Raw genomic sequence first — 19,785 nt, 5'->3', positions numbered from 1 at the left:
AGAGTTCACTTGTCTCAACCCGTTTCATCCATCAGCTTCTACTATGTTCTGAGGGACGCTACATCTCGGGGGACATGAGACAGCTGGAAACAGACACTCGGGCATGGACAAAAGGCAGAGGACAGCTAAGAAGAAAGGGAAAAGATGTATGTGGGAGCAGCAGAGAAAAAGAGGTAACATAAAATGGCTCTCCACCCGACCATAAGCATGTTTTCATTTGTCCTAGGAATTTGCAACCAACCTGTTTAAGCTGGGTATACTTTTAAGGTCTACCCAGCTTAAAAGGATTTATGAAGGCTCTACTTTGGTTACTCTGTATGCCTCTGTACTCTCTGGACATCCAGAAGGGCAGCTCAGGACAGCCACCAGGTAAGCAAACCCACGGACACCGGGTTCTGGGTGCCGGAAGTCAGGCTCCTCTGGTCCTCCCACAGCCATGTCTGAAGGCATGAGGCGGAAAGCATCAGATGGTGGAATGGAACGGAGCGTGAGACTTCCGGGCAAGTGAAAGGAATGAAGGTCTTAGGGGGTACATCTTTGACAAAACCAACCTGTTTTCATTGGGTGATACACTTCCGGCTGAGTGTCTAGCAGAAAGGAAAGCAACAAAAACAAAACAGCACAAGAGGAGATTAAGAAAAAAATCCCTTCTTTCAAACTTCCTACCTTTGACTTGACTTTCTCTATAACGTGAACAAAAGCATACTCTTCCTTACAAACTGGGCCTGAGCTGCCCCACAAGCAAACGGCGGTAAGAGCTACAGCACATGACTGCAAGGAAGGGAGAGGAGGTAGGCGGTCTTGGGTCTTTTGGAGGAACTTCTGTGAGATTCCCAAATTATTTAGCTTACCCCAAGTTATTTTTCTTAGAAAACAACAAAAACCCAAGTCAGCACTGGTTGTGGTTTTCTGAGAAGGAGACAAGGTCCCAGTTCACAAATGTCCAAGCGAGACGCGCCCCCATGCCAACAAGCTGAGGAAGTAGGGCCACCCTGCGGCCCCGTGGGTGGGGTCTGAAAGAGCAGGCTTAGGGAGTGAGCGGGCACCTCGTGATGTATCTGGCTCCCTCCTCAGATCCTCTTTTACTATCAGAGGGTCAACTGTACTGAGTCGGTACCTCTGAGAGAGCTGGTTTGGAAGGAAGGCACTTGTGTTAGGGTCTGGAGGCCAAGCCGGATGCCCCCTTCCTCGGGCCTCCGTAGCAGCACCACCGGGATCTGCCTAGGACTCAGGACTGCATCAACTCAGGCTCAAATCCTTACTCTCTACCTACAAGCTACGTGACCTGGGCAGACACTTAACCTCTTTAAACCTTGGATCCCCAAATGGGGAACACACCCAGTCCCTACCTCAGAGGGTTACTGTGAGGATAACAGTATAAACGAGAGCGTCCACGCACAGTGCTTAGCTGAGGCTGGCGTACTCTACAGCGGTGGCCGCTACTTCTATCAACACCACCATCAGCCACGACAGCAGCCCGCAAATAAACAGAAACTGATTCCACACCCTGACCACAGGGCCTGGGCTCGGCAGCCTGTCTAGTTCTCGTGCAGATCCACAGCTTTTTTTAAAATTTATTTTTGGCCGCGTTGGGTCTTTGTTGCTGCGCGCGGGATTTCTCTAGTTGCGGCGAGCGGGGGCTACTCTTCTTTGCGGTGCGTGGGCTTCTCATTGCGGTGGCTTCTCTTGTTGCAGAGCAGGGGCTCTAGGTGCGCGGGCTTCAGTAGTTGCAGGGCATGGGCTCAGCAGTTGTGGCTCGCGGGCTCTAGAGCGCAGGTTCAGTAGTTGTGGCGCTTAGTTGCTCCGCGGCATGTGGGATCTTCCCGGACCGGGGCTCAAACCTGTGTCCCCTGCACTGGCAGGCAGATTCTTAACCACTGTGCCACCAGGGAAGTCCCCAGACCCACAGCTCTGAGAGATCCCTACAGACGTCGAGAACCGGCAGGGCATGGAAGAACACACGCCTGCGCAGGAGGAGGCAGAGGGACAGCTTCTCAGCCCGCCTCGCACTCGAGTGGGTCAGCTCACCTCTGCAGCCCCCTGTCACCTACCTCCCGAGACTGTCAGGAAAAGATAATGACAGCCTAGAACACGAAAGTGCTATTTAAGCTGCAAAGGGGCTTCCACGTGGAAGGCCTCACACACTGGAGGCAGCTGATGGGACCAGGACAAACAGTGGGCTTTAGGCCAACTGTCCATAAAATGGGAGAAACATCACAAACCTCCCGACGTTACCGAAGGCTCCCCACTCGGTGCCTGCACGCGGCAGGTGCTCGGTGAATCCCGGCCCCTCCCCTGCTCGACCTGCACCAGGAACACAGTCTCCCCAGCACGAGCCCGTCCCAGATCTGACTTCAATTTTCTAACTGCATTCTTCCCCGCCCCCTGGCCCCCGCTGCCAAGCTGGGCTGTTACCGCACACGCACCTTCGTTCTCAGGCAGGGACGGGAAGGGATGGAGGGGGTGGAACGGCAGGACCTCGTCGCTCTCCTCCGAGCTCACCCGCACGTCCACGGGGGTCTCTGAGATGGAGGCGGTGAACTGGTCCATGTCTGCTCGCTGTTCTTGAAGCAGCTCATCTGACAAAGACAGACACGCAGGAGCCAGCTTTTCAGAAGGATCTGGTTTCTAGGCACAGGATAGCCTGCATGGGGCTAATTCGTGTCATTAAGGGTGGGATGTGAGCTCTGCCTAAAGGGGCGTCTCACCAGCTCGCAACACAGGCCACGCACGACCCCCTCCTCTCTCCTGAGGGTGTGCTCCCTGACCCTGCTGACTGCAGAACCTCGACGCTGGGAACCCCATGGCTGCATCCTGGGCCCCCCCCTCTCCTCGATCAACTCCCTCTGGGTAAGTGGTTTCCTCCTACGGCACAGTTTTAAATACCATCCACGGATCGTGACTCCCAAACCTGTATCTTGCACCTGCATCCCCGACCTCTGGCTCATCCACCTGGTAGCCTACTGCACACCTCTACTTAATGTCTGAGGACAATTTCTATTTTAACAGGTAAAGAGAATGCAGCACCTGAGCAAAACGTAGCCTCACCACCCACTCAGCTGCTCACAGGGGAAAAGCGCAGAGCCAATGCTTTTCTTTCTCTCAACCCCCTGCCCTGTCCAGCCCATCAGCGCATCCTGTTCACCCTTCCTCTGAAACATATCCTCAGGACCACTCATATCTCCATCTCCTCCATTCCCATCTCTGTGCACTCAGCCATCCCCTCTCTCCTGGATTTTTACAACTGCTTCCTGGGTGGTTTCCAATTTTCATCAACTCTCAACATAGCAGTCCAGTAACTGTTTTTTAAAGTTCGCATTTTTAAAAAACATATTCCAGATCTAGTCACCTGCTGGTTTAAAACCCTCGAAGGACTTTCAATTATCCTAGAATAAAATCCAAACTCCTTGGTTTTGCTAAAATCTCTCTATTCAAACGTCAGGCTCTGCAGTGGTCGCTTCCTGTGCTCAGTGTTTCCCCCCTGGGGTTGCTGTGTGGAGGGCGCCTCCTTATCATTCGGATCTCAGGTTTCCCCCAAGGGAGCCTGACCACCAGGCACCCTCCCCGTCCCACCCCAGTTTCACCTCTGGCACAGCACCCATCCCCACGGACACTCGTTTTCCTGACCGTTCCCTCCTCCTAAAATGTGGGCTCCAGGAGGTCTGTCTACTGGTGCACATTTTACTCTGTGCCACACAGTACACACAACGAACGTTTGTTGGATAAATGAAGAAGAGAAAGACCAGAAGAGGGAGAAGAAGTGAGAACGTAAATAAACAGATGTCTTAAAATACGCCAGCAACTAAGGGGGAAAGGGTAACGGGAGACTCGCTCAGTCCCTTGCAAATTCACACCCTAGAGCGAAGGTCAATGAGACTCAAGGCTCTGTGGCTCCCAGCCAGGGCTTGGCGCTGCCACGTGAGCCCCAGACTTCTGAGCCCGTGGCACGCTAATGCCCAGCTTCGTGGCCTCGCTTGTCCTGTTTCTCTCATCTGGCACCGCCATCACTCCTGAGCACAACCCCGCCTGACCTTGATGCGAACAGTCAGCACCCACCAATTTCCTCTTGGATTTCTTGGGCCACGTAAGGTACTTTGTAGAGCAGAGAAAGGCTCTGGTTCCTTCTTTCTTCAATCACGTGGAGATGTGTCATCACCTGCAAGCACAGGATGGGGGGGAGGCCTTGTCACCAGAATAGCCGGGCCAGCCTGACACCCACACTCTTCTGCAAAGACCTATGTTCTCTACAGAGTCCAGCAGAGCAGCTGGTCGGGGGGCAGTATGAATCCTCCCCGTGTTTACTGGCCACCGTAGTGCAAGAATGTGTGTATTACCTCTCGGTGATCTCAGGATTTGTCCAGAGAGCGCTCCAAGTTAAGGGAAAATTTTTAAAAATTTCCTTAGCCAAGTATTGATTGGTTTTCACAGGAGCACTTGCTAACTGTACTATAAAAAAAGAACCCAAATTTGTACAATGCCAGACACTCAGTAAGGTCCTTCTGAGTGAAAGAGGAAATGAGTTGGTCAATTTTTACCACTGGTCAGACAAGAAGAGGTAACAAGGGAATGAAATCACTGGTTAAAACGTAGATTTGAGGGGTGAGACCATTCATGGATTTTGCTTAGTGAAGCAGTTGCCTGAAATGATTATCACAGTGAGCATCAGAACTAGTTTATTCCTACTTAACTAAATTAGCTATTCCTTCAAAACCGCACACTGGGGCTTCCCTGGTGGTGCAGTGGTTGAGAGTCCGCCTGCCGATGCAGCGGACGCGGGTTCGTGCCCCGGTCCGGGAGGATCCCACATGCCGCGGAGCGGCTGGGCCCGTGAGCCATGGCCGCTGAGCCTGCGCGTCCAGGGCCTGTGCTCCGCAACGGGAGAGGCCACAGCAGGGAGAGGCCCGCGTACCGCAAAAAACAAAAAACAAAAAAACAAAAAGACTGCACACTGAAGTATAAATAAACCTGATTTTTATGGGGTGATAAGGAAGGCATATCTACCATCTGTCTTACATAGCTCACTGCCTTTTCTGAATGCAGAAGTTCCAAGGTTGTTCATCCAAAAAAAAAAAAGAAAAAAAGTCATTAAAGTGGTCACTGAATTTAATTAAAGAATATTTTTTTGTCACTGAATTTGAGAGGTTTTCAGGGTGGAAATGAAAGGAGATTTGGACTACATCCACCCCAATGACACTGTGAAGCACGTGGCTGTACATCACACAAGCTCCTCAGGAAGGCTAATCCCACTGGGCTACACCTGCAGCCACTGAGCTCTTCCTAAAGAGGGCGCTCTGAGCCAATGGATTAATTATGTGGGCTTGAAGCCATTAACATGAAGGGTCAAAATGAAAAAAAGTTAAATGGAAAGATGCTTTTATTGTAGATCGATGTCTCTCTGACCTATAAAAGCAAAGATGAAAGCAATTTAATTTTATACTTGCCGTTCTTTCAATCAAGTAAATTGATGGGAAAGCACCAGAGTGAGTGCTTTGGAGAAAAAAATACAAGTAGAAACGGAACGGTGAGCTCCCCAGTCTCAGCAGTGGTGACACTGCCATATGTCAGAGGAATTAAGGAGCCTGGCAGAGGACGGTTCCTACACCCACGAGGACAAGACCACAGGGTGGGATGCTGGGCGCCAGGGTCTTTGGAGAGCCGCCTGGAGCTGCAGTGTGGGGCAGGAGGCAGCAGCACATCACTCACACCTCAAATCGAGTGCACACGTTCTAAGAGGCTCAACATATTTGGGGTTTTCAAGAGTTTACATAACAGGACAGGGAACAGGCCAAAAGCTAGTGTAATCCAGCGGCCGAGCTGCCCCAGAATCAAGGGCTCCGAGCAGACAGTAAACATCACACAGTAAAGCTGCTCCGCCTCCCAGGGCACTCAGGTGGTACCCTGATCCTGGCTCACAGGTTAACTGAACACACTGATCAAGGTCTCACCTTTCCTTCTATTCTCACCATACAAAACAGGCTGTTTTTCTATAAAGTACTACATAATAGTCTAGATTTTCTACAAAAAAAAAATTGAAAAAAGATTATATTTTTAAATTTTAACGTTATTAAATTTTTTTTTGGCCATGCCATGCGGCCTGTGGGATCTCAGTTCCTCGACCAGGATTGAACCTGTGCCTCCTGCACTGGAAGCGTGAAGTCTTAATCACTAGACCGCCAGGGAAGACCTACGTTTAAAAAAAAAAAAAAAATCGGGTAGACCTGAAAAATTCTAACTCCTGTCAGGATGTAAGCTTTTCCCAGCTGAGCTTCCCGGAAGCTACCCGAGGTCCGCTGGCCTTCCCTCTTTCTCTTCTACTCCATCCAGCTTCAAACAGAGCCTTAGCTCCAGGCCCCCAGCAGAGGCCCCGAGGGTCCCCAGACCCATGCCCTTCCCACTCTTTAGGACACTGAGTTCTTTCATTCCCTGAACACCCAGCTGCTAATGTGGGCTCCGTATGTTTAAGGACAATTCTTCTCCATCTTCACAGTTAACATAATTAATTTCACACAACTGTAAGCTGCTCAAGGGCACACAGGATTCAACTATGTGTGGTGAGATGCTGGAGCAGAACTGGGCAGCAGATGGGGCCGTAGGGGAGCCCCCCAGGGCTTCTGGGAAGTTCCCTTACAATCACACCACAGGAGCAACAGGAGGCAGGAGGGGACAGGTTCCCAGCCTGTGCACGCTGCGTCCCCACAAAGCAGCACAGGGCTGGGTTTCAAATACGGGAGGAAATAGAGTAAGATCAGTTATGGCATCACAAGGCCCTCTAGGAAAACTAATAGGCAGACTGTTTTAAAGGAAGCTAGCGGTCTTGGAGGCAAGTTCATTTCTATGAATACAAGACAGTAAAACTCAAGTTAATACATGGTCAAAACAAAAATTAGAAAAGTAGGTCCAGAAACAAACCTCTATAGATGACTGCAAAGACCAGTAGGACGCAGCAGGGGACAAAACCCAGGGATGTAAAGTGTCTAAACACAAAAACTATACTGTACAAAAGAGACCAATTTTTAAGATGTGCTTGCCTAGAAAGAGATTTCAAATATTAATTCTGGTGGGACCCTCAGCTAGAAATAAACTGATATAAAAATGATCTCTTCAATATAATCACGCATTCCTAAACCTTCAAGAACAGTTTAGTAGGGCATACTTAATATTAAAAAGTATGGAAAAGATATTTTTTAAATAGTACCTTTGCAAAAACCAACTCTTGTACCTACTGTCTTTGGAAATCCAAAATCATTTCCTGAGGACTAAAAACAATAAGCACGACCATCCGTGCTGCCCGACCACCGGTCAGAGCGGTCTCTCCTCTGTCTGGTGTACCTGGGACTTCATCTGGGCCGCCTTTTCGGGGTCGACAGCCAGCACGTGCTGGTAGTGACGGATGGTGTGGAGGCGATCTTTGTTCTCAGCCCGGACGTAGCGCCGCAAGGCTTGGAGAATGCGATGAGGCTACAAGAGAGAACAGTGGTTTTCACGTCCAGAGACTAGGGAACTGAAAACAGGCAGGAAAATGAAGCTTTAAAAACTCAGTAAGAAAGTCAGCCTCAGCGAGGCCCAGGAATGAAAGCTGTACCTTTAAGAGCTTTCAGTTACCAAGTAACAAGAAGCTACCCTTCTAAGTAGCAAAAGTTAAGTTCCACAGTTATAGTGGCTCCTCAACAGACAGCATTTTCCAAAATCGCTAGCCCACCGTCTTCCTCCAATCTGTCTGTCCCCTTTCCTGAGCTCGGCGCCTGCCACCATAACTACAAGCACAGGGTGACCTGTGTCACCCAGAAGACTTTACTTGCTTAAGGAGGCTACAAATACCCTCCTTTTCGATCCTCTCCGTCCCCCAGAACAAGGCAAGTTAGAGCTACGGGATAAAGTTTGACACCACTGGCAGATAAGAGCTGCGATATAAATTAACTTATCATCTTATTTGGAATAGAACTGGTTCAAAAGCCTTTCTCCATGGAAGACGTGTTTTTATTCTTTGAAAGTAAGGCTACTATAAAAATGCAATAACTGGGGAACTACCAACCAACACCCTGATGTTCTGCTTTTCCAGCGGAAGCCGTGTCCACACCACAGGCGGCCCACGGGCCCTCAAGCGCGATGTGAGCTCGCACCGGTTCTACACATGCTACTTCAGCGATTCTCACCCGTGGAGGGTCGGACTGCAGGGCCGCCAGGTAGTTCTCCAGCGCCACCCGGCGGCGGTCGTTGAGCATGGCCTCCACCCGTGCCAGGTGCGTCTCCACCAGCTGCTGCTTCTCGCTGGCCGCTTCCTTCTCCAGGGCCTTCACCATGGCTTGGAAGTGCTAAACCATAAAGCAGGAACCACATCGAGTCAACGCACCTGTGGGCATCTACACTCACGGTGTCAGACCCCACTCTGTGCCTCTCCGCGCCCAGCGCCCCGGCACGGAGTCGTGTGGAGCAGGGTGAGGTCGTAAAACACCTCCTCTGACTTCCGTCTGGACACTTACAGGTGACCCTTGAACATCGCAGGGGTTAAGGGCACCGATCCTCCCCGCGGTCCAAGATCCCAGTGTAACTTACAGTCGGGCCTCTGTACACGCGGTTCCGCACCCACGGATTCAGCGAACCGCCCGTGTGCGGTGCTGTGGCCTTTACCGTTGAGAACAATCCACGTGTAGGGGGACCCACGCGATTCAAACCCCTCTGGTTCAAGGGCCGACTGTACTTCCCCATCTAACGCCAGCATGTATGTCTGGGCATGGGACGGGACCCTCAGCGCCTCCCTAACTGAAATCCCTAGCACGCAAGCCCAGGCCTGGCCTCTCCGTGTGCACCGCGAGGAAAGGAAGGCCGTCCTTCCCACACTGCAGCAAGGCGCCCCCAGACCACAGTCCTGTCCTGTGGCAGGTGAGGCCGAGCCATTCACACCAAGTCCTGAAGGGCGAGCTCCCTGCGGGGTGCCTGGCCAGGTCTGCAGGCAGGTTGAAGGCTGCCGGGCTAAAACTCCCTGCATGGGGTGCACTGGCTGTGTGGAAATTAACATTCGCGGATTTTCTAGGTTACTGATAAAAAAGCAAAGGTGAGCCGATAAAATAGCAACATCATGAGAAGAGAGGCTTCAGCTAAACATAAACACAAGCTGACTTAAGATGTAACTAGTTCTATGAATCCCAAATCAATCCTGTAAATTCCTGTCAACAACCTCCTCTAGTCAAAGGGAGGCAGCTGCTGTGAGTCTGATTACATTCTTAAATCCAAAGTTAAGATAAACTGATAGATTTATTTTCTGCCTTTTGACTTTTCAATAAGTCTGCAAAAAAAAAAGCATTCGGTACTGCAGTACTGCCGGAAAACAAGGCACAGCCTACGAAGGAAGATGCCCGAGGACTTTTGCCGGGAAAGCAGAGTAAACACAGCCGAGCTAAGGTCACTTCCAGGCATGAGTGAGGTGTGCTCTGCTCCGAGCTTCGGTTTCCCTCCACCGTAGGTGAGCAATTCTAGAGAACGCCAGTTGGTAGGTGAAAAACAAAGCAGGCCAGTGAAAATTTCCTCGTAACATAAGCGCTCAACCAAAAGGGGGTGTCAAACTCTAACTTGTGGGGACTCCGGCTCCGACCATACTCCAAAGGGTCAGCCTGGGAGCCCCTCTCTGGAGGACACGTCTCACCTGAATGAGAGTCTGCCTCTCTGCTTTGGGGAGGTTCTTGGCTTGAAGTTCAGCCTCTTCCCATTCCTTCTTCACCTGGAGCAAAGGTCAAAGCCACTATAACCAGAATAATCTCTGAAACAATTCCCCCATTTTCTAAAAATACTGCCAAGCCCTGAATGTAATGTGGAAAAGTGCACAAGGAAATCACACCCCACAAACTCGTGAGCTCAGGGTTTGTCCCAGAACTGCTGCCTCAGAAGATGCAGGGCGTCAGCTCTCGTACCGACTTCTCAGAACTGATGTGGTTAAAACAGAGTAACAAGCATTTCCCAGCATACAAGCCCACCACAGGGGATGTGTGGGATTTTAGGTGGTTCCCAGACCTAGCAAAAAATTCCCTTTTCAATTTTGTTTTTCAACCTTTCCAAGTAAGTCTAGGAGAAAGTTGCACTCTGGTGCTCTGTTGCTCTGGCACTTATAACTCCTTGAAGGAAAAGAAAGCATCCCTGAAACTATGCAGGCCACAGTATCCAGCTGGAATGTTTTAACACTGTTTGCTTTGATCCAATATCTTTTTCTAGTTACCTTGTTCTAATGGTAAATGATACTAGCTTTCTACTTACAGTATTGATATAAAGTTTCCTTCTTCAAAATAAAAAAATTTAAAAAGCTAGTTCATGGCAAAGAAAAAGCAGCAGAACATAATGTTTACAGGAAGCGCTCCCCGACAGAGTCTGGAACAGATAAGCACTCAGAGGATAATTCCATTATCATGGACAGAGGGAGGGGACTAGCTCCGCCCCGAAGGCAGGCCTGCCTACACTCTCACACCTCACCTGTCCTAACTTGATTATTAGCGCAACAACCTGGGGAGGTGGCGTCCCTCTGCTTCAGCCACGAACCCCAAGTCAGCTGATGCCTGACAGCACGAAGACAAGGGAGCCCGAGGTTTACCCTGTCCATCCGGTTTCGGTGCCGGATTTCCAGCTGCTCCTTGGCCTTCTGGAAGCGCGCGTGCTCGTTGTCATCTGCTGAGGTCTCGAAATACACGTCGACATCATTGGTCGGCAGTGGAGTTGGGGGAACTGAAACAAAGGGACCAGAGGGTTCTCTCCAGGGGCCAGCCCCACGCTGAAGTCGCACGATGCTCAGGGAGCAAAGCCTGGCTGGGCCTGCAGACGGGACCGGCGTGTCCAGCCAGCACCGCGCTCAAGGGCAGGGTGCACCCGTCTGCTGGGACTGCACTCCATCTTCCTTACCCAGTATCCAGCCACCAGGCCTGTCCGCACTCCCCCCCCGTGCTTCAGGACCAGTGAGGCATCTATTTAGGACTTCAGGGGCAGAAAAGGAAACCACTTCTATACCTTCCCGCAGTTCTTGAAACCTTAAAACCTAAACAAGAACTACCCTATTGAGAGCATCTGACCAGAGACAAGGCTGAAGTCAGACGTGCAAAGGCACTGCAGGGCTCAGGTCTCCTCTTTTTCTCTGGCTATTTTTAGGTCACAACTCACTTGGGGCAACTGATTCAACTGAATGTTCTTTGCACACAGACTGGGCAGAGAAAGTCCAAATGCTCCAGCTCCAGCTGCTTCGTTTTCAGTTCCACTGGAGGTCTTTCAGCCCCAGCCCCACAGCAGGGGCAATGTATTGGACAAGGGCTTACCACGAGTGTGAAGATGCTTTGGGCTTTTCTATCCATGGCACTCACTGGCCCCACCAGGCCACCACCCAGGGAACAAACCCATTAGAACAAACACTCCGCACTAGCCTAAGTTCCTGAGTTCCTACCAGCCCCAGGCAGACGTGCATCTGCACAAAGGAGCTTATCCTAACCCAGGAAGGGTTGAGATGACAGGTCTACCTCTTAAGAAATATCTGTGGAAACTCTCATTACCCCAACTCACTGGGGATTTCCCAGGCCAAGGAGGAATGTCAGGCAACCTGCTTACACAACTTGCTCCATCGGGACACACTTGAGAGCCACTTGGAGAGCAAAGGCCAAGTTCAACGGATTTTAATTCAAAAACAAATTCTCCCAGTTTCCAGAACTGCGTAATTTTAACATGAGACCAGCTGTGTAACCGATGAGTGTGACCACAAGTAAGTCAGCCACTCCGCAGTCCTTAAGTCGGGGTGTCTTCATTCACCCTCTTTTACTGCGTTTTAACCCTAGAAGCTATGGCTTAAGTCTTGTCAGGAACATCTGCCTCCTACGTTAATTTAAACAGGATCTCAACAGCCAATTTCCAGACTCTAACTAAATCAGAACATACCCAGCCAGCTTCAGAAACCACATTCCCCACAATACTCAAAAGCTCAGCCAGGAGAATTTCGAAGCACTGAAGTCCACTGGTGCCAACAAACACGTCGCCATTGGCGGCGCGTGTCCGCAGCTTAAAGGCTTACGTGTTGGAGACAGAGCCTTTGGTTCATATCCCCGGGCCGGATGAAGGTAATACAGGCAGGCGCAAGCTGCCTCTGCCCCACCCCACCCCCGCCCCACGCGGAAAGAGAGGGCAAAGGGGCAGCAGGTCTGGAGGTTTGGTTCTGAAGACACGATGGGATGGGCTCGAACCTAGAACCACATCCCTCTGTCCGTGTGCAAGCGACCAGCTCAGGAAGCCGGAAGTGCGCAGGCCTCAGTCCCCTTCAAGGAGGGAAGCAAACTTGCCCACAGGAGCAGTGATGCTTCTAGGCTCCGAAGCCCTCCAGCCGGGCCCCAAGCACATGGCCTGTCGGGAAGCACGACCTTGCAGGCTTCGCAACTGTTCATGCTCCAGCCATCTGCCAGTCCCCAGTGTCTTACGACACCGTCACCTGATCCTCTGGGTAAAGACTGCACCTCGACATTCAGCGAGACCTTTAACGACCCAGATTCCTCAGGCTTTGACCCCAAACAGCGTTTTGTTGCCCCTTAGTTTAAGAAGTTTTACAAAGCAGGAAGTATCACAATAATTTCTGTCTCCATCTTTCCTAAATAAAAAACTTTCTGCCACCAACGTTCCCTAAGGGCTCATTTGTCTTCTCATCTTTTCAATCATTTCAAATAAAAAGTTCACCAAGCAGCAGCTGGAGTGGAAGCACTAAAAGTAAATCATATCATATTAAGATTTAAATAATCTTTTGGTTGGGGAAGGAAAGAGGGAACAAGATGGCATATGAACAAAAAACCGTCAGAAGCTACAGCCACAAATCTTTAGGGCAAATACCAGGAATGGCAGCACAGCTCATTACTCTAGAATCAGAATGAAGAAGGGTCTGCCTAGCCAGAGGGTTTTCCTACACACGGGTCAGAAGTGCTCCAGACGAGAAAGAGGGTCTTAAACAGGAAAAGGGGGAACTATGAAGAAAGGCAACCTACCGACAGCGAAGTAAACCTGACTCAACTGAACGCTGAATTTCGTTGTGACCAAAGAATGCATAAACTAAAACTCCTAAAGCTAGGCCTGATCCAGCGCTGCCAGAACACTGGGGAAACGGAGTCACCACCATTGGCTGCAGAGCACGCTCCCTGGAGTGCATACAGCAAGATGTTCCAATGTTCTCGGCTCCCTCAAGTGTCCTTATTGTCACTTCTTTGGAGAGCGGGTGACCCCCTTAGCTAGTGTGCATCATGGGGGGTCGGCACAGGGCCGCTCAAGACAAGAGTGAGAGAGAAAAGCCTGGACACAAGATGTGCAGAACTCACGACCTGTCCGCTTGTCCTTCGTGTGTTTCAGCCTCAGACAGAGGAGGGCAGGGCCGCCTTTCCAACCCAACCAACATGGAGGCTCCGGATGAGAAAGGGCAGGCCCCTGGCTCCCCGCTGTGGCAGGGAGGGAGCGCCACCTCCTCTGCCATCACTGCTGCCATTATCACCGCTGTCACCACCTCCATCACCACCATCACCTCCACCATCACCATCATCACCTCCACTACCATCACCTCCTCCACCACCTCCACCATCACCATCACCTCCACCACCTCCACCATCACCATCACCTCCACCACCTCCACCATCACCATCACCTCCACCATCACCATCACCTCCACCATCACCATCACCTCCACCACCACCATCACCATCACCTCCACCACCACCATCACCATCACCTCCACCACCTCCACCATCACCTCCACCATCACCATCACCTCCACCATCACCATCACCTCCACCACCACCATCACCATCACCTCCACCACCTCCACCATCACCTCCTCCACCACCACCACCACCACCTCCACCGGCCCACGGCGAGCACAGGACACGGAAAACTGAGCTGACAACTGCCGACAGGAAAGCAAAGCTAGATCTAGAAAGCACAGAGAGAAGAGCAGACGACCAACAGCGAACACCGAGTGGGCAGGGAGCACCACACAGACGCGGTCACGAGGACACCGGGGGACAGAACGCTGGACGGGATGGAGCTGCACAGCCAGGGCGGCGGGACTTACTCATCACTTTACACACAGCCATACAATACTCCTCAGACTCAAAATTGTTCCTGTTGCCGCCGCAGCCGCCATATATAAAATGCACGCACTTCCCCTTGGAGAGGTCGAAGTACCACCGGGGCATCACGGCCCGGCAGGGCCCCGTCAGCGCCTCCTGGGAGCAGACAGCTGTGTGGAAACGGTCAGAATGTCAGCAGGGGCCGGGCAGCAGCTCCAGGGGTTCACAGAGCTACAGACCAGCAAGGGGAGAAGGACCAGGCGATGCTTAACATCAGCAAAGGCCAAGATAGGGCAGCACCTGGCGCCCAGACCAACGAAGTTGCCAACTCCTGCCGCCAACTCTGAGGATGTGGTCGTTTTCCTTCCTGATGCAAGAGAGACCCTTAGGCCCTGAGAGTATGGACTGGTGCGTTCTGCACTGTCTAGAGTCTAGAGCGGGGCAGGGCTGACATGGAGGAGCCTCACGTTTCTGATCTGTGAAGTGGGGACAGCTGCCTGGTTTGGCCGTCTTGGGGGTGTCAAGGGCAGAAGGGGACAGTGCAGGTGCAGAGGCTGTTTCCGTGGCGGTAACCATCATAAACGCTACTTAGGCCCCTGGAAAGGACGAGTGTATGTTTTATGTTCTCCAGGGTGAATCACAAACTTCTGGACTCATTAAGTCATCTGCTCCTGGCTGAATCCTGAATAATTCTTCAGATCTTAATTGGTTTCGAATATACTATCAGCAGGAGGCTGCACATAAAATGGTCTAGAACTGTCGCAACTTTTTTTTTTTTTAATGGTGAAATGAAAACACTGCTGGCCCTGATCCCTTACCCGGTAGGTCATCAAATTCCACCCTCCCAGCTGCAAACCTCTTTCTGATGGACAAACAGGGCAGCCTACAGATGGGAACACACTCAGGAAGGGAACCAAGGAAGTGACTTCCACTCCAAAAGGTTGGGGCTTCAGCAGTTACTGAGGAAGGGGAGCCCCCTCAGGAGAGAACATTTCCCGCTGGATGTGGAAGAATCCTGCCCGAGGGCAGACCACGTGGTCTCTCTGACTCTCTAGTTAAGTCCTTATAATGCGAAGCTTAGTTTCCTGATTAAAATCTGTCAACCGCCAGACCTGCAGTGCCCAGAGCTGACCTCACCTTCGGGGCACGAGGCCACCCTCCTGACTTACCTGTGAGGAAAGCAGTCTCTAGGCACATTAGAGAATATTAACAAATTCTAAGTAAATAACCGCCAGGTGGACTTTACAGCCGCGGCTCTCCGTGGGGTTACCTCTGACGCCGTAAGAAATCTCCTTCTCTGCAGCGGTCCCATGGCGGCTGGACTGAGTCGGGCTCTCCTCGTGGCGGCCGTCTCCCTTGAAGGCATCGTAGTAGTAATTGCGATCTTCCACCACTTCCTCCTCACCCTCGTCCACAGCTGCTTCTGTGAAGTCTTCCAAATCTGCTTCGGTAGGAAATTCACTAGAGGTCACAATAAAAAAGGAAGGTTAATACCAGTTGCTATGCACAGAGCGCAACAATGAGTCCCTTCCCTGTTCTGAAACACAAAGACACAGGCAGGAAATAAGCTCAGCCCATGGTGAGCCGTGCCGCTAAAGCCCTCAGCCCGGCCGCCTCAGCGGAAGGGGACCGCCAGGCAGCAGGGGCTGGGCTAACCTGCAGAAAGGCATGTGGCCGGGGTAACACGCAGCTGAAGGCCACTGGCGTGCCTGGGCTCAGCCACGGCCTAAGTGAGATGTGCCGGCCCAGCCCTGGCAGGAACGGGCAATGCCCGCTTCGCCCGGAAGCCAGGGACCAGCAGTCACGGCCACATCCGCAGGCTCCGGGCAGGAGGTTACCTTTTATAAATATCGTAGTCTTCCTCTTCATCGTCCTCTTCATCGTCCTCTTCATCGTCCTCTTCATCGTCCTCCTCCTCTTCTTTTGACACAGCAGATTCAACAACCTTTGTCTGAGGGCAGCACACGTACTCGGTGCCGTGGAACTGGTCCACCCCACAGGGGAGCAGCATGCCATAGCTGTACAAGGTCATTCCCTGAGTCAGGCAGGCCTGAGGGAAACCCACACACCAACATCAGAACACAGCAAGTGTGGCCAAAGACGCCCGATCCCCAGCTTTACCCAGAAGAAACCCTTACCGAATCACAACGTGAGCCTTTCTCACGGACACATCCATTTTTGGCCAAAAAGTTGCCACCCTACTATTTTAAGATTTACAAATTTTGCTTAATTTGCAAGGGGGAAACATCATCTGGGCTAAAACCAATGAAAGCCCAAAGTTGGAATAAAATTAAGGAAAGGGGGTTTCTTCTAGTAATTATCGACGTGGGTGAATGGTGGTCAATGGTAACATACCTTCCTAATGGGTGAGGAATTCAGAATTACTTCAGAACTAGACAAAAGAAAGGCAACTGGCTGGAAAACCAACTTAACTCAGAGCACAAGCTAAGAAAGGGTCATTCTCCCCACGGGAAGAATGAAATGATATCTAAACCTGACAGCATGCATGTCCAGACACAGATGTCCTATAACTGGCTATTTCCACACACGCCTTAGGGTTTGGGTGGCCTTGCTGGGGGCCCTGCCGACAGAATCCTTACTTAACCATCTTTTTCCTGTCCCTGACTTCAGGGGCTGAACTGTTAATACTGTACTTCCTTACAAAAATATCTGTTCTTCTCCCAAATAGTTTTAATTTAAAAGATACAAGTAATTGTAAACTTTGATGAGATAAAGGGAAAGAAAATTAATTTAAAATTATGGTAAGGGGCTTCCCTGGTGGCGCAGTGGTTGGGAGTCCGCCTGCCAATGCAGGGGACACGGGTTCGTGCCCCGGTCCGGGAAGATCCCACATGCCGCGGAGCGGCTGGGCCCGTGGGCCATGGCCGCTGGGCCTGCGCGCCCGGAGCCTGTGCTCCGCAACGGGAGAGGCCACAGCAGTGAGGCCCGCGTACCGCAAAAAAAAAAAAAATTATGGTAAGGTGTCGAGAAAAAATACTACTTTCCTAAAAAACAACGCCCGACTTTTCCCACCCACTCCTTTACCTCTTTAACCACAGTGTGCCAGTGCTGATGATTCTCGCACACTTCCATCCGCTCCTTGTGGAAAAACTGGCACTTTTCTGGAACTAGCAGAACGTCACTTACAAACTCGCCCACTGGAAAAGAGAAGCTTTGTCAGAAGCAATTCTGATCATGATTCAAGGTGAAAACAACCCTGACTGCAGGTTACCGTGACGGTCACACAGTCACGGGCAGCCAGGAGCAGTCTCTAATGCATATAAGCTGATGTACACCTCATCTTCCAAAGCCAACTGGACGTTTCAGCTCCAGGCCAGCAGCCACAAGAGCTCAACACTCTGTTACAACCGCAATGCCCAGGACTTCCTCACTCCTTCCTGACCTCAATCCCTTAACTTCTGGAGCAGGGCTACGGCACCCTACGGGGGAAACGGGAAGAGAACTCCCGTGCATGACCTCAAACACACACAGCTACTCCCCACCACCTCTGGCTTCACACGGACAACATTCCTAGCCTCTTACTTCTATTTCTGCCCACATCAGTTCTAATAACAAAACGCCCAGGAAACTAAGACTGGGTGTTCTCCTAAAGAACAGGTGAATCTTACTTTAGCCCTTTGTGGACCTACAGACACCTAGCTCTAAGACAAACCACCACTGCGATAACTGATGCAGGTACAAATCATCAGTGGAGGGTTAATTACGAAGGGGAACACGTGTCTTTGCAGTGGGAAGGGCTGGCGGACACTGCTTTAACTGGACAAGCTGACTTAAGTGATGTTCTAAGAACAGATCACCTACACAGTCTTTCTGTCAAAATATGTCATTTGACTCTAATCATACCAAACAATATGACAGACTCAAATTCAGAGATAGTGCTAAACAAATGACCTAGACTCTTAAAAGATATTATTGTCATAAAATATTCAGGGACCTCCCTGTGGTCCAGTGGTTAAGACTGCACTTCCAGTGCAGGGGGCACGGGTTCAATCCCTAGCCAGGGACCTAAGATCCCGCATGCTGCCAAAAAAATAAAGTAATATAAAATAAAATAAATAAAAGGTTCAAAAGAAAAAGCTGAGGAACTGCCTAGATTAAATACAATGTATGGTCCTTTTTAAAAGGAAGCTGTAAAGGCCATTATCTGAACATTTAGGACAATTGTCCCATGTGTGATCGCTGTATCACAGTCATACAGGAGAACGCCCTCGCTCTTAAGAAAGAAAAGCTGAAAACTACTTGGAGGTGAACTCTCTTAACGTCCCAGCTCACTGTCAGATGGCCTAACAATGAAAAGTAAGTAAGACACACACAACACACACAGTGAGATGGATAAGGCAAAACTGGGAAACCCAGGTAACAGGTATAGAGAACTGTATAGACTACTGCATTTTTTACAGGTCTGAAACCTTTCAAAAATAAAAAGCTGGGGGAAAAATACACACAGCTGCTTAGAAAATAGAGTCCTTATCTCTTAGAAATACATGCTGAAGTATTTACAGGAAAATAAAAACGGTATCTGTGACTTGTTTCCAAATAACGAGGGGCAGGTTGGATTGGCCACAGACAGGGTGAGTGGTTCATGAACCGTTACACAGCACATGAGGGCTAATGCGATAATCTTCTCTGTGTTTGGATATGTTTGTAACTTCCATAATAAAAAGCTAGAAACGTAATCACTGGCTCATCACCCAGAGAACCTGGTTCAGTAGGTCTAATGTGGGACTCAGTGATCTGCACTGAACAAGCATCCCAGGCGCTTCTGATGCATCACCAACGTGCTCTACCGAGTGCAAGAAAACCAAGGTGGTACTTAGCTCAGGAGAGATGCAATAGGTAGGGGAGGGAAAAGGAAACAGGCAGGCTAACCTCTGAGGTTTAAAAAAAAAAAAAAGGAAAAGGAAAGTCTAATAAGAAAGTAATCTGGCCTAAGAAAGGTCTTAGGGGGAATTCCCTGGCAGTCCAGTGGTTAGGACTTGGCGCTCTCACTGCTGGGGCCTGGGTTCAATCCCTGGTCGGGGAACTAAGATCCCCCAAGCCAAGTGGCACAGCGGAAAAAAAAAAAAAGAAAAAAAAAAAGGTCTTAAGACTTGAACTAGCGGCAAGTCTATATGCAGACCCGCTCCCCAGCCTCATTGCAGCTCAGGCCTCGGTCTCTGGGCCTGAGAAGTCTGTCCTTCCGCTGCCCATGCGGAGGCAAAGGGCAGCCTCTGATCTGCTGTGAGGGGGAGATGTGCTCCCGCCATCACAGGCAGCCACCGCACATCAAAACAGCCTTCCGCGGGGCAGTGAGGTTTCACTCTGCCATTAGCACGGGGACTTCGGGGACCAGATAGCTCAATTTGACACTAATGCAGGAGCACAGTGGTTAGTTAGACACGGTGCTGCCCTCGAGGGCCCCAAAGGGAGATAGAAACAAGCTTTACCCATCAACCAGCCTTAAAATCGAAGCTTAAAAAGCAAAGCCCAGGGGTAAACTAGGATTCGCCTCCATCAGGAGAAGCACCCCGATACTCAGTCTAAGTACAAATCACTGAAATTCTGGCATCCAACCACCAGCTCACACTGTGGATGGTGACTGTATGGACTAAGCAATCTTTATATATATATATATTTTTTTTCTTTTTGTTTTGTCCGCACCTCCTGGCTTAAGGGATCTCAGTTCCCCGACGAGGGATTGAACCCGGGCCTCGGCAGTGAAAGCCCA

The 19,785-nt window shown here is 50.5% G+C and overlaps 1 protein-coding gene across 7 annotated transcripts in view; it reads right to left on the bottom strand.

Moving 5' to 3' along the window:
- Positions 1-19,785, bottom strand: part of APLP2 (amyloid beta precursor like protein 2) — a 72,719-nt gene that overhangs the window by 6,040 nt on the left and 46,894 nt on the right. For 2 of the 7 annotated variants that reach the window (XM_012536984.3, XM_033406987.2), the window contains exons 4-14: positions 17,103-17,215; positions 15,896-16,107; positions 15,328-15,518; positions 14,060-14,227; positions 10,577-10,707; positions 9,641-9,715; positions 8,154-8,312; positions 7,330-7,458; positions 4,057-4,156; positions 2,427-2,579; positions 552-587 (exon numbers count right to left, since the gene is read on the bottom strand). In XM_012536984.3, the coding sequence (XP_012392438.1) occupies positions 552-587; positions 2,427-2,579; positions 4,057-4,156; positions 7,330-7,458; positions 8,154-8,312; positions 9,641-9,715; positions 10,577-10,707; positions 14,060-14,227; positions 15,328-15,518; positions 15,896-16,107; positions 17,103-17,215 (1,467 nt within the window). Of the gene's footprint in view, positions 1-551; positions 588-2,426; positions 2,580-4,056; positions 4,157-7,329; positions 7,459-8,153; positions 8,313-9,640; positions 9,716-10,576; positions 10,708-14,059; positions 14,228-15,327; positions 15,525-15,895; positions 16,108-17,102; positions 17,216-19,785 lie in introns of all 7 variants that reach the window. The other 5 variants (XM_049713599.1, XM_033406989.2, XM_033406988.2 and 2 more) reach the window with 5 other exon arrangements.

This window comes from Orcinus orca, chromosome 8 (assembly GCF_937001465.1).
Source record: "Orcinus orca chromosome 8, mOrcOrc1.1, whole genome shotgun sequence".
Lineage (NCBI taxonomy): Eukaryota > Metazoa > Chordata > Mammalia > Artiodactyla > Delphinidae > Orcinus > Orcinus orca.
Note: the sequence above shows the minus strand (reverse complement) of the source record. Positions and strands in the feature narration are given on the sequence as shown.